We start from the raw sequence: 14,824 nt of genomic DNA, 5'->3' as shown, positions 1-14,824 counted from the left end.
TTTATCTCCTCTCAGTGTATCAATTATACTTCATTTTAACACTTTTTTAGTGGTCTATCTGGAGTTTATAACATACATATTTACTAATCCAAGTCCACCTTTACATACCACTATACCGTTTCACATGTAGTGTAGGTGCCTTTTAAGAGAGTATTCCTATTCCCCTGTCCTTTCTGACATTGCTGTGATTCATTTTACTTATTTATATGCTATAACTACCCAATTCAGTTTTGGTATTATTGTTTTAAAAACAAAGTTAACTTTTAAGTAAATTTAGATATATCCATTTTACCTTAATTTATTCCTACTATAACACTTTTCCTATATACTTTTTTTCCTGAGGTACTCCCTTCAATGTTTCTTACAGGGAAGATTTGTTGATGATGAATTTGATGAGTTTTTGTTTATCTGATAAAGGCAAAATATGAAGATTTTGTCTTTCTGCTGTATAAATATGATATGTCTAGGTGTTTGTTGTTGTATTGTTATTTATATCATTTTGGTGTCCTCTGAGCTTCCTAGAACTGTAATTTGGCATCTGCTGTTAATTAGGAAAAATTTCACCCATTGTTGCTTCAAATATTTCTTCTGCTCCATTCTCTCTCTCTTCTCCTTCTGGTATTTCAAATACACTTATGTTATACCTTGTGATATTATCCCATAGTTCTTGGATGTCCTTCTGTTCTGGTTTCTTCTTTCCTTCCTTCCTCTTTGCATTTCAATTTGGTAAGATTATATTGGCACATCTTCAAGTTCACTTTCCTCAACTGTACCACGTCTACTGATGAGTCCACTGAAAGTATTCTTCATTTCAGTTAGAATGTTTTTTTTTTAATATAGCAGATTTAGAGTGTTTTTTATTTCTAACATTTTCCTTTGATTCTTTCACAGAATTCCCATTTCTTTGTTTACATAACCCATCTACTCTTGCATGTTGTCTACTTTTCCATTAGAGACCTTAATGCATTAATCAGAGTTCTTTTGAATTCCTCAATAATTCCATCATCTAGGTAGTATCTGAGATCCAAGGCTTGTTCTAGTGCTTGTTTTTTCCCTTCAGACTGTTTTTTCTTATCTTTTAAGATGATTTGTAATTTTTTATTGAAAGCTAGACATGTATCAAGTAATAGGTCCTGAGATAAATAGATGTTTATTGTGAATATTTCTATTAATCTGTCTAAGCATTGGACTGTGTCTGTTTTCTGTAGTTATAAGCCCAAGAGGCCTGAAGTTCCTCCACTGCCCTTGATTGTATGTGCCTGTTTAATTTTCTACTCTTCTGTATACACCTCCTCAGAGAGAGTATCCTGCCATCTTTTCAGAGCTAATCCACTATTACACTGGAGCCCTATAGCTGGGTTGGTGAAGTGTGAGAGAGAGGGAGTATTCCTAAACCTTTTGATTAGACGTTAATTCTTTAAGATGTCTATGTCTCAGAGCTGTGATCATCGTATGCGGTTCTCCTGTGGTAAAGCTTTTTTCTTTTCTCTCACCCCAGGCCCCCCACTCCATCTTTCAGCTATAGAATTCTCACTCTGTTTTCTCAAAGCCATGACCTGTGCCCCTACAACTTATGTGAGACAGAAAGATTGTAGGGGGAGTACATTCCTTTCTTGGATGGAATAAGGTCTTTCAATTGAGATGTGGAAATACTCTGTCCTTTGGGAGTAGTCTTCAGTTATAGAGAAGGTTCTTGGCTTATTTCACAACAGTTATTCTTCCCATTCACCTTCCAGGGACACAAGGGACGCTTTCTCAAATTACCATCATGAAAACCTGGTGGAGTTCATGAAAGGAAAGCCTGTTTGGTGGTCCCTATAAGATTGCAGTCACCAAGAGTTTCTTTCTCACACCAGGTTTCTGTCTCACACACTGTATAATCAGCCCATGGAAATTCATCAAAGTTAACATTTAAGAGTTCCTAGCAGCTCATGGCTCAGCAGCTTCTGAGCCAAGTAAGCAGATGCTAGTTGCTCTATCTCTGAATGTGACTGTCTCTTCAGATTTCGAAGTGGTATTTTGCCCTGTGGCTTCGGTTCTTTGACAGTTCCAAGAAAAATAATTGATTTTCATTTTCCATAGATTATTCTTATTGTGAGGACAAGAGCAATGACTCTCAAGCTCTGTACATGTCAGAGCTGAAACCAGAAATCTTTATCAACTTCTACTATTGTTTCCTGAGATCTCAAATAAACCCCTTGATCTCACCTCTTTGTCTCGGTGTCTATTTCTGGGAGAACCTAAGTTAGGAAAATCACTGGGACAATTTACTAGAGAAACTGCTCTGTCTTCCTTTAGATTACTCTCACAGCTGAGACATAATGTATGCAACAGGCCACCATTCCATGTCTTTCTTCTACCTCTCAGAGAAAATAGCTATTGCCTGTCAATTCAAGAGATTTGTAAAATGAACAAAGTACTCTAAATTACTACCACTCATATTCTACACTGGGACCCTTTGTGGAATCTACTGATATAGAAGTCCCTTGGAATTTTATATATATGAATGACATTATATCTATCTATCTCTATATCTATATTTGAACTAGAGTACTACGCACCTCAGCTAGCGTTCAGCTTCAGTACACCTGACATACATTTTCTGCCTCAAAATGAGATCCCCCACGGCCTTGCTTTCTGCACAGGAGACAGCAGAGTGATGTTCACTTTCAGCCAACTATTAAAGCATGCTGTCCCTCAGATTTCTCCCAATATGAATAGAAAATTCTAACTCAGTCTTCTGGTATTGTCTCAAGTTGTACTAAATACTAGCTTAAATTAACCAGAGGGTCTAAAAAGTATAGCCATAGGCCAGGGCTTCCAGTAGGATCCATGGATGGAAAAGAAACAGATGCCTCCAAAGAGACATTGTCTTGATGAGAAGGAGGATAGCCAAGTGAGATAGACAAGATTATACTTTGACTGAGGCTTGGGGATCCATACTTCTTTTACCTGAACAGGTTCTAAGGTTAGAAATCATACTGTTTATCCAGTGGTTGTTATCAGCTAAATAATCACAGCATGGAAGTAGATAAAACCTTATGAATGAACCCTCTTGCCTTGAAACTATTGTAATTCTGAAAGAAGTTGTCAATTTTGAAAAACAGTTTTATTTGCTCCCATTCTTATAAACGTGGACATTAAAATATACATTGTCCTTGCTGTTAGGTTGTACTTGAGTTAGCTCACCAGAGCTGTCTCTAGGGATATGCTGTTCAATACACAGCGTTTTTAGTAGTCAGTCTCTGCCTTCACCTTTGATGGTGGTATAGATGAGTTTGCATTTCTGTGGAATCCTTGGAAAAACCTTACATTTAAATGCACATTTTAAACTATAATTCTGTTCATTGCACTTGTGACTTTTGATAAAATTGTGACTTTCTGACTTAACCCTTAGTTGTCTCTCTATTCCTTAGAATTTTCTTGTTATCCATTCCTTGGCCTTTGAGGTAATAGAGCCTAGCCCTTCAGAACAGAATGACATATATTTTTTGAGACAATAGCATAGAGTTTTATCACCCAGAAAGTGGTTACCCTCTTGCCTAATAGAGAAAGGATTTAAACCATATAATAATAACATCAGGGGGCTTCCCTGGTGGTACAGTGGTTGAGAGTCCACCTGCTGATGCAGGGGACATGGGTTCGTGCCCCAGTCCGGGAAGATCCCACATGCCGCGGAGCAGCTGGGCCCGTGAGCCATGGCCACTGAGCCTGCACGTCCGGAGCCTGTGCTCCACAACGGGAGAGGCCACAACAGTGAGAGGCCCACGTACCGCAAATAATAATAATAATAATAACATCAGTTTTTCCACATGCTTCATTTGTACTCTATCTCTCCCTTATTGTTAATATAACTTTCAGACTCCAGGGCCCAAAGGTGTTCTATAACTGTTTTCTTCCTGAATAAACTTTCTCTTCTTAACATTAAAAAGAAAGATAAAAGAGGGAAAGAATACAGAATAATGTGTTTGTCTTCTAGAAGGATGATAAGGGAAGTCATCTTTGAGGAAAGAACATTTTAGTAGAGATCTGCCAGAAGTGAATGAGTGCTTCATGCAAACATCTGGTATAAGAACATTCCAGGGAAAGTAACAAGTCCAAGGGTCAAAGTGAATGTATAATTAAGAAAGTTTCAAAAACTTTAAGGAAATAAAGATGGCTAAAGTAAAGTGAGAGAGAGAGAAAGAATGATAGAAGATGATGACAGAGATGTAGTGTGAGTAACACATAGAGTAGAACTTGTAGGTCATTGTAAAAATATTTTTTCTGATAATGATGATGTACTATTAGGGAACTTCAAACTGAAAAATGATATCATCTAAAATTATTCTAGAAAATGTATCTTGTCAGAAAGACATTCATAGAAAGTACCAGAAAAACTGGTAATCTTCTCCCAGTTCATCTTAAAAGTCAAGTCCAGGACAAAGACGACTATACAAGTAGTTTATTTATTTGGGGAATGATCCCAGGGAGCAGAACTGAAGTTCCCGAAAAGTAGAACAGATAAGAAAAGCTAATATAAGGATATACTTACTGTTTGCCACTAGTGCAAGTAACAGGTGCTCTTTCTCACTGGGAATCTCTGTGGAATCTTAGAAATGTGTCTCAGAAGTGTCTGCCTGGTAGACAAAAGGGGAAATAATTTATCCTTGAGTTCTTACCCTCCACAGTGGTCGAGTGTGGACCTAAATGGTATTAACTCCTCAGCACTCCTGGGTGGTACATTTATTAGTGCTGAGTGGGAATCCACAAGCTCCCATATCATGAGTCAGAGAAGCCCCTTGATGGTAAGGGAAAGATGCCTCAACACAGCCTGGGGTAAGCTGCAGTCAAGTGGTACCACATGAGGCTGCTGGAGAATGTCTCAGAACCTGTCACTTCGGTAATAACTGGAACAAGAGATACAGCCCAGAAGATGTGCAGTATTTTATAGAATGTGTAGACTATGGATTTCCAGTTGAAATGTCTTCTATCTCAATATCCTCTTAGAAGAGAACAGTTTTGTGATCTCTTCCTTGATTAATCTTTTCATTACAACCAAATTTTAACGAAGACTTTTCTTTTTCGCTTTCTCTCTTTAGAGAAACTATAATGAAATTTATCCTGCATATAAATCACAAGGATGCTTTTATTCTTGATGGAGCAATAGGAGAGTCAGAGACAGAGGCAGAAGGAGAAGAGAGATTTTCCAAAGTATTTTAAGTGTTAATTACATACAAATATTTTTTAGCATTGAAAATAATTATATACTAACAGTGCCCAATCTATTTATATCTTTGCAATTTTAGCTACTTTAAATAGAGTATTTCTAGCAGAAATATTGGGTGTAATATATGATTACAACTACTATTTAGCAATGATCATTTATAATTTGGTATTAGCTCTAAAGATGTCCCCTAAATGACTGGGTACCACAAGCCCAAACATGAGCTCAGCTACTTTAATAATAGTGTATCTCTAGTGCTGCTGGTTTCTGTTATATTTGTTTTTCATACACATGCAAAGCAAAAAAAGGGCAGTGCTAATATTCTTTATTTATTATTATTTGTCAAGTGTCTGGCAGTGCTGAGCTCTGTTAAAAGCTCTGGACATATCACAGTCAGCAAAGCAGGTGTGAATTGCTGCCCTCCTGGAGCTCACAGTCCTCAGGGAAGGTTACTCAATGGCACCGAGTTATGGCTGACTTTTAAGAGAGGCTGACCATCATTTGACGCAATATGTTATGCTGATGCCAACATGAAATGCATCATTTTGGAAAAGAAAGTTTTCTCCCTTCAAAGTTCTACTTCGATACTATTCATTTTGTTTTTTGTTTTTTTTGTTGTTTTTTGTTTTTTTCACTTCTCACTTCTCATGGGCTTCTCACTGCTGTGGCCTCTCCCGTTGCGGAGCACAGGCTCTGGACGTGCAGGCTCAGCGGCCATGGCTCACGGGCCCAGCCGCTCCGCGGCATGTGGGATCTTCCCGGACCGGGGCACGAACCCGTGTCCCCTGCATCGGCAGGCGGACTCTCAACCACTGCACCACCAGGGAAGCCCTATTCATTTTAAATATAGGGTAGATGGAATGGCCCTGTGACTGTGGATAAACCATTAACTCCTTTTCAATTTGCTGTTCTGCAAAAATTATTGCACTGCACAGTTGCTAAGGTTGCATATTAAAAGATTCTTGACTTTATAACTTTGGAATTACATACTGCTTTCCTGAAAATAAGGATTCAAACTTTACTGCTTTTAGATATATGTAAAATGTGATGGGTTTGGATGACTTGACCAGCTACAAGAAGTTCACCCCTTCTTCACTCTCTGCCATCATACTCAGTGGAGCATTCGGAAGTGTGTACATAATTGAACAGAATGCGTTTGCCTGATAGAGGGGGAAAATTTGAGGTTGAGGAGGATATATGAGCAGCTGTGTTCCTCTTTCATCTTATTCAAATGTATTTCTTACCTTCTGCGGGGGGGATGGCTGTGTTGAATATGTGTATATTGTGCTTTACAATACCAGTCCATGCTTCTTTCAACACCATCCACAGTGGAGAAGGAAAGGGGCCAGGGGACACTGGGCATGTCAGCCTAGCAAGGGCTAATTTTGTCTACATACAAACTTAAAAAATGTTTTTCTTGGCATTGAAAGCCTTGGTTCCTAAGCCCCTTCTCCCCCTTCACACACACAACAGCTACCCTTTCCTCATCTTCCAGGATCCTCCAGTTTACAAACATTTTTTTAAGTGTATAATCAATGACGGTACATATGACTCTTTTCCTTATGACACATTCAATAACCAGTCCTTCTATTCTACTAATGTTTTCTAGAACACAGCCCTTACTTCTTCCTGCAGTTTATATCAAGTTGAAAGTTCTAGCCTAAAAATGATTCTTACTGTGAAATTATTTGCAACCTTAACTTCAACTATGCCATGTTTCTTTTAATATCTTAGAGGAAGATACAGAGATAAAGCAAGAGGGCAAACACATGCCAAAATATTAACAATGATTTCATTAAAGTGAAGGCTTTATAAGAGTTTATTGTCATCTTCTTGTAATGTTTCTATAGTTCTGAACATTTTTCAGAATGTGAGGTATAATCAAAAAAATTCAGAAAACTATAATACAATGAGGATTAAAACAAAGAGAGGGAAGACCTATAGCACAAAAGAGACTAAGAATCATATGAGATGACAGTAACATATGGGCCTTATTTGAACAAACTATTTTAAAATATTAGAAAATTCGAGTTATTTGAACACACTGACTGGATATTTGATGATAGTAAGGAATGATTGTGGGACTTTGTTTATTTGTTTAGGTCTGATACTGATTTCATGATGATATTTTTTAAAAGTTCTTCTATTTTAGAGATACATACTGAAAGATGTACAGAAAACATTGTATGAATTTAGGAATGTCTTTAAAAATTATCTGAGGCAGGGGAAAGGATATGAGGTAGGAGAGGATAAAATGAAAGAAAGTTGACCCTAAGGTGATAATTGTTGAAGCTGAGTGATGGGTATGTGGGGGTTATTATACTGTACTCTCTACTTTGTTTTCTGCTTAAAAATTTAAACATAATGGAGTGCTATGGATCAGATTATTGGGGTTCAAGTGTGAGCTGCACATTTATTCATTATATATCCTTGAGCTAGATATTGAACTTTCCTGTGATTTAGGACTCTCACCTGTAAAATGAGGAAATGTCTAGAATACACACCTCTATTATTTTAATCATGATTGAATGAGTTAATACATACAAACTCTTAATCGGTGACTGACCCTAAACAAGCACTGAATAAATGTCAGCTATTATTTTTAGATTTGTTTCTCTCTTTCAAATCTAGGCTAAGGCTAATGCTTTTGAAGAATGCAATTTACTTAAGAATCTCAGTTTGCTTTCCTCAAAATTTTCCCACTTTTGTGGAATGAAAAGTTAAGAAACAATTATTGCTTCTCTGGATGAATATCAATCTTAGGAAGACAAAATAAACCCCAAAAAAACCCCTTACACCAAAATAAGAAATAACCAAAAATTTAGAGAGAGGAAGTAGCTTAACTGTAATTATAAGTAATGGGGAGAATCAACTAGTTTGCAAAGAAATTACTATTCTAAAATATTGTTTTGAAAGCTAATTCTGCTTTGAACCAAAGACTGTTGCCATTATAATAAACTCACATTGATTAGAATTTTATCTCTGCTTTGTACGCTTTAGCCATGAAATCATAGTACTTAATTATTGTTTCATTTAAATTGGATAATCCACAAAGTATTATTTTGAAGATTTTGTAAAAATTCAGTAAGCAGTTTAGATCTATGAGACTCATTTTCATCTTTTTAAACTAACTTTTTTTAAACGTATTGGATGCAATCCAAAAGAATAATGGGGAATATTTCACAAATCTGCTGAGAAATGGTAATTTTTTCAAACTGACAACTCATATATGAACAATTTGAACGATTTTGCAATTTATCACCTCTTGCTGTGCAGTTGATAAAACTAATCAAAGATAATGACGAATCACTGTCTTTAAAGTGAGAAAGAGGGCCATATATGTACAGACTATGGCAAATGCATTACTACAAGGTATACTACAAGTTATACATATGAATGATGGTGTACATTATATGATGTGTACACAAATATATAGCACAATAAAGTAAGGAAAGTATTAACCATTTATTAAATTACAATTAGTAAACCACTTTCAAATTTTGTAGAAGCAGTTTAAACATTCAAACTATGAGTTCTTTCTAGCCTGTATATTTAGTGAGAGGACAATTGTCATTGACATAGGGAAGACTGTGCCGTTTCATCTCCAAATCCTTGTGCTTGAACAAGTGAGTGTCTTATGGTAGCACATAAGAGGCCTGAATATGTAGTTATTTTGAATTTTAAAGAAGTTGAGCATGAGACAATATGTAAATTAGAAACATAATATATTCTAAGGTAGGGATCGAAGTTTAGGTTTTCTTTATATCAGCACTTCAGTGAAAGACGTGGACAGTGTTTCAACATGTAATATTTATTCATGTCTGGCAACATCAACATTTAAGGAAGCATGAAATAGCAAGTAAATTTAGATTTAAGAAAACCTAAGACCTACAAACATTTTGCTATTTTATGCTTTGTAAATGAAAGCTAATGATAATCACTGCATTTTTCATATTTTCAGGAGTTTGATTGTATAGTCATCTTTATTTACTATCAGCATGATGAAAGCCATCTGTTATACAGTTTAAGTCTTTTCAGTTTAGGTAAATAACTTGCAGAAAAGAATCTCATTTTCCAAAGACTAGAGAATTTTTAAAAGTTCAACCAAAATTGATATGGGTCAAGATGAAAACGTTAGTCAAATGAAAGCTACTTGGGATGAATAAGTTGCAAACAAGCAAACAAAAAAACCAATCTTGAATATTTACATACCAATATGGACCTCTTCATAAAGGACATATTTTAGATGTTGTTCAGGATTTTAAAATTTTATGTTAGCTAAGTCATTGCCAGAAATCGACAGTTGAATCAACAGCTATATGAGTTTCATATTTTTTTCTGTGCTAACATAGCACAGGAACTTGTTTAAGCAAGGGCTTCTATTTCTTTCTGTGATTTGTTTTTCCTCTCCATATTTCTACTATTCTTTCATCATTTATTTTGACTTCTTCTGTTAATCTTTAATTTTCTTTAACTGATAATTTCTCCTAATTTGGTTTGCTGCTATTTGCTTTATTTTTCTCTTTCTCGGTTATATTATTTTAAATTTTAATTACTATACTAAAGTTGTCAACTGTCAGAAGAAAGGAAACTCAGAGGAAAACTAATTGCTTCCTTCCTTGAAATTTTATTTTTCAGGATTATGCTGAGAAGGAGAACAGCATAGCAAAAGCTCTGGAAGATCTGAAGGCCAATTTTTACTGTGAACTCTGTGACAAGCAGTACTATAAGCATCAGGAGTTTGACAATCACATTAATTCATATGACCATGCCCACAAGCAGGTAAGAAAGAGGTATCAAAAAACCTCTAATATTTCTGAACTTTTGTAATAATTTGAATTGTGTAGACTGTATGAATATAATATTTTTTCTTTGCTGTGCAGTTTTTAAAGATGTCAATCTGGGGTGATAATTTGATGACTTACAATGAAAGACATTTTTTAAAAAGCACCAAAAGTAAAGTCAGAAGTAAATAACCAATATAAAGAAATACCATTCAGTTGCCTTTTAGTAACAGACAGTAATTTGAAAATTACATTCTTCAGGTGGTGATCCTCTATATTTCAAATTTATTAATTTCAAAATATGTTAATCAACTAAAGATATTGACCAGATATAAATGATTTTATTCATAGTTCTTTATGGAAGGCATTTCCCATTTAAACTACCATAAACGTATGAGAAACAAGTTTTGGTATGGTAAAACCAATCTAGGGTTACTGGTTAAATAAATATGTACATGATTTAGTTTATTTTAATACTATTTCATTTCCCTATTGATTGAAAATCCAAGATTGATTTTTTTCAACACTGTATGTAAAGATTAGTTTAAAATAGTGACATCAGAAGTGACATTAATAATATAGATTCTGTTTTTCTCATATGCTGTACTTATATCAATGCAACTGCGTACATTGTTTAGCTTACTTGACATGATTCAGTATGCTTAGTTATTGTCAACTTATAAATACTTTCCTTTTTAGCCATCACTCACAAAAATCATCCAAAATGTCATTTTGGTATTAATTAAAGGTACATTTTTTACCCATGAACTTACACTAACTTTCCATTAACACTTACCATAAGTATGAAAGAGTAGGGGGAAATGATTACATTAATTACTTATGGACCAATGACATGTATTTTCTTTTGTTGTCAGTTTTTCCATTCTGTCATACCAACAAAACTGTGCTTGGGGAGGCTGTTGCAGGGAGAACATTACCCTCTGCTTACATATGTCACTGATTAATGCTGACTAAATTTAATGATCTGCCCTTGCGTTTCTTTTCCTGGTAGTAGACCCACAGGCACACCAGTTAATGAAAAGGTTTTGATGGAAATATCATTTCTTTTCTTACATAAAAACACATTCATATAAGTATATCATTGCTTGATTTGAACATTAAATCCATCAGGAAATAGTATTGATTTCATTCTATGGTAACTTTCATGTGCTTTATAAAAAGATTCTGGAATGCTGTTCCCGATGTGGTAACTCTAAGAAAGTTGTTCCTCTGATTCTTCCTAATATCTTCCTGTATTCCTTACGAGAGTGCAAAGATGGAGTGTTATTTTACCAGCAAGGTATTAAAATGCATTTATAATTTCTTTTTGGCTTCACTCATGAATAAACATTTCCTATTAGCAACTAAAAACAAACATGTATGTTTCATGGTGTAAACTAGGTATTTGGAAATGTGTGTGTATGTATACGTGTATTTTAAGAATATCTTACTAGCTACATCTTAATGTCCTTTGCCAAAGAATGCTTTGTTCAACCATAGGTTGTCTGGAGGATCAAATTCACTTAGATTATCAGAGGACCTTTCCATTTCCATATTCTAAATGAAGTTAAGATACTATATACTGTACACAGATAAGCTAAGGGAATTCAGGATAAATTTGGTTTGTTCTTTTGAAGGTCTGGTCACTTGCTACTACTCAGGGGCAGCAGGCTCTGGAGACAGACTATCTAAATGGCCATGAATTCTAGTAAATAGCAGAGTCTTAACTGATTAATTTAACATTAGACTATGTTACAGTAGCTGAAAGTACTTAAAATCTATATGATCATTGTATTCCCTCTCCATAGGATTGTGGCACATGTTTGAGACTGTCTTCCTAAAGAATGCACTCCCTTTTCTGAACAGACACTTGATCCCAATGACAGTTAGCTCTGTTTTTACCACAGGATTCCCAAACCTTGGCCACTTCGAATTAAGTAGAGGGGAACAAAATTTGGAGGTGGGCAATTCAGATATTTTTCTCCTAAGAACTGGAACCAAGGTAAACAAACAAAACACAAACCAAAAAAAACCTATCACACAAGACCTTCAAGATGGCAGAGGAGTAAGACGTGGAGATCACCTTCCCCCCAACAAATACAACAGAAATACATCTGCATGTGGAACAACTCCTACAGAACACCTACTGAACACTAGCAGAAGACCTCAGACTTCCCAAAAGGCAAGAAACTCCCCACGTACCTGGGTAGGGCAAAAGAAAGAAGAAAAAACAGAAACAAAAGAATAGGGACGGGACCTACACCTCTGGGAGGGAGCTGTGAAGGGGTAAATTTTCCACACACTAGGAAGCCCCTTCACTGGTGGAGACGGGGGGCGGGGGGGAAGCTTCGGAGCCACGGAGATCTCAGCAACAGGGGTGCAGACGGCAAAGCAGAGAGATTCCCGCACAGAGGATTGGTGCCGACCACCACTCACCAACCTGAGAGGCTTGTCTGCTCACCCGCCTGGGTGGGTGGGGGCTGGGAGCTGAGGCTCAGGCTTCTGAGGTCAGATCCCAGAGAGAGGACTGGGGTTGGCTGCGTGAACACAGCCTGAAGAGGGCTGGTGCACCACAGCTAGCCGGGAGGGAGTCCAGGAAAAAGTCTGGAACTGCCTAAGAGGCAAGAAGCCATTGTTTCAGGGTCCACGAGGAGAGGGGATTCAGAGCAACGCCTAAATGAGCTCCAGAGACGGACGCGAGCCATGGCTATCAGCGTGGACACCAGAGACAGGCATGAAACGCTAAGGCTGCTGCTGCAGCCACCAAGAAACCTGTGTGCAAGCGCAGGTCACTATCCACACCTACCCAGCCAGGAGCCTGTGCAGCCCACCATTGCCAGGGTCCCGTGATCCAGAGAGGGCTTCCCCGGGAGAACACACAGCACTCCTCAAGCTGGTGCAATGTCACATCGGCCTCTGCCACCACAGGCTTGCCCCACATTCCGTACCCCTCCCTCCGCCCAGCCTGAGTGAGCAGCTGCTATTTTAACCACGTCCTGTCTGAGCGAAGAACAGACGCCCTTAGGCGACTTACAAGCAGAGGCAGGGCCAGATCCGTAGCTCAACCCCAGGAGCTGTGCGAACAAAGAAGAGAAAGGGAATTTTCTCCAAGCAGCCCCAGGAGCAGCGGATTAAATCTCCACAATCACCTTGATGTACCCTGCGTTTGTGGAATACCCGAATATACAATGAATCATCCCAAAATTGAGGTGGTGGAGGTTGGGAGCAACTGTAGATTTGGGGTTTGTTTTCTGTACCTAATTTGTTTCTGGTTTTATGTTTATCTCAGTTTAGTATTTAGAGTTTATTATCATTGGTAGATTTGTTTATTGATTTGGTTGCTCTCCTCCTTTTTTAAAAAAAAAAATATATATATATACTTTCCTTTTTCTCTTTTTGCGAGTGTGTATGTGTATGCTTCTTTGTGTGATTTTGTCTGTATAGCTTTGCTTTTACCATTTGTCCTAGGGTTCTGACTGTCCCTTTTTTTTCTTTTTTTTTAGTATTGTTTTTAATGCTTGCTATCACTGGTGGATTTGTTTTTTGGTTTGTAGCTTTCATCTTTCTTTCCTTCTTCCTTTTTTTTTCTCTTTTGTCAATGACTTTTTATTTTTAATAATTATTTTTATTTTTTATTTTAATAACTTTATTTTATCTTTTTCTTTCTTTCCTTCATTTTTCTTCCTTGCTTCCTTCCTTCCTTTCTTTCTTTCTTCCTTCCTTCCTTCCTTCCTTCCTTTCATTCTTCCTTTCTTTATTTCTTTGTTCTTTTCTTCTGAGCTGTGTGGCTGACAGGTTCTTGGTGCTCCAGCCGGGTGTCAGGCCTGTGACTCTGAGGTGGGAGAGCTGAGTTCAGGACATTGGTCTACCAGAGACCTCCCAGCACCACATAATATCAAACAGCGGAAGTTCTCCCAGAGATCTCCATCTCAACGCTAAGACCCAGCTCCATTCAACGAACAGCAAGCTACAGTGCTGGGCACCCTATGCCAAACAACTATGAAGACAGGAGCACAACTCCCCCATTAGCAGAGAGGCTGCCTAAAATCATAAGGTCACAGACACCCCAAAACACACCACCGGACGCGGTCCTTCCCACCAGAATGACAAGATCCAGCCTCATCCACCATAACACAGGCACCAGTCCCCTGCACCAGGAGGGCTACACAACCCACTGAACCAACCTTACCCACTGGGGGCAGACACCAAAAACAACAGGAACTATGAACCTGCAGCCTGCGAAAGGGAGACCCTAAACACAGTAAGTTAAGCAAAATGAGAAGACAGAGAAACACACAGCAGATGAAGGAGCAAGATAAAAACCCACCAGACAAAACAAATGAAGAGGAAATAGGCAGTCTACCTGAAAAAGGAACTCAGAGTAATCATAGTTAAGATGATCCAAAATCTTGGAAATAGAATGGAGAAAATATATGAAATATTTGACAAGGACCTAGAAGAACTAAACAGCAAACAAACAATCATGAACAACACAATAAATGAAATTTTAAATTCTCTAGAAGGAATCAATGGCAGAATAACTGAGGCAGAAGAAGGGATAAGTGACCTGAAAGATAAAATAGTAGAAATAACTATCGCAGAGCAGAATAAAGAAAAAAGAATGAAAAGAATTGAGGGCAGTCTCAGAGACCCCTGGAACATCATTAAACACACAAACATTCGAATTATAGGGGTGCCAGAAGAAGAAGAGGAAAAGAAAGAGACTGAGAAAATATTTGAAGAGATTATAGTTGAAAACTTCCCTAATATAAGAAAGGAAATAGTCAAGTCCCAGAAGAACAGAGAGCCCCATACAGGATAAATCCAAGGAGAA

General features: G+C 37.3%; 1 protein-coding gene across 1 annotated transcript in view; it reads left to right on the top strand.

Annotated features, from left to right (window-relative positions):
- Positions 1-14,824, top strand: part of ZNF804A (zinc finger protein 804A) — a gene marked incomplete at both ends in the record, with an annotated part of 315,452 nt that overhangs the window by 240,017 nt on the left and 60,611 nt on the right. Inside the window, one exon of the mRNA XM_082657715.1 lies at positions 9,845-9,988. Coding sequence (XP_082513841.1) covers positions 9,845-9,988 — 144 coding nt within the window. The remainder of the gene's footprint in view (positions 1-9,844; positions 9,989-14,824) is intronic.

Source organism: Grampus griseus (genome assembly GCF_964374135.1).
Source record: "Grampus griseus genome assembly, chromosome: 7".
Classification (NCBI taxonomy): domain Eukaryota; kingdom Metazoa; phylum Chordata; class Mammalia; order Artiodactyla; family Delphinidae; genus Grampus; species Grampus griseus.
Note: the sequence above shows the minus strand (reverse complement) of the source record. Positions and strands in the feature narration are given on the sequence as shown.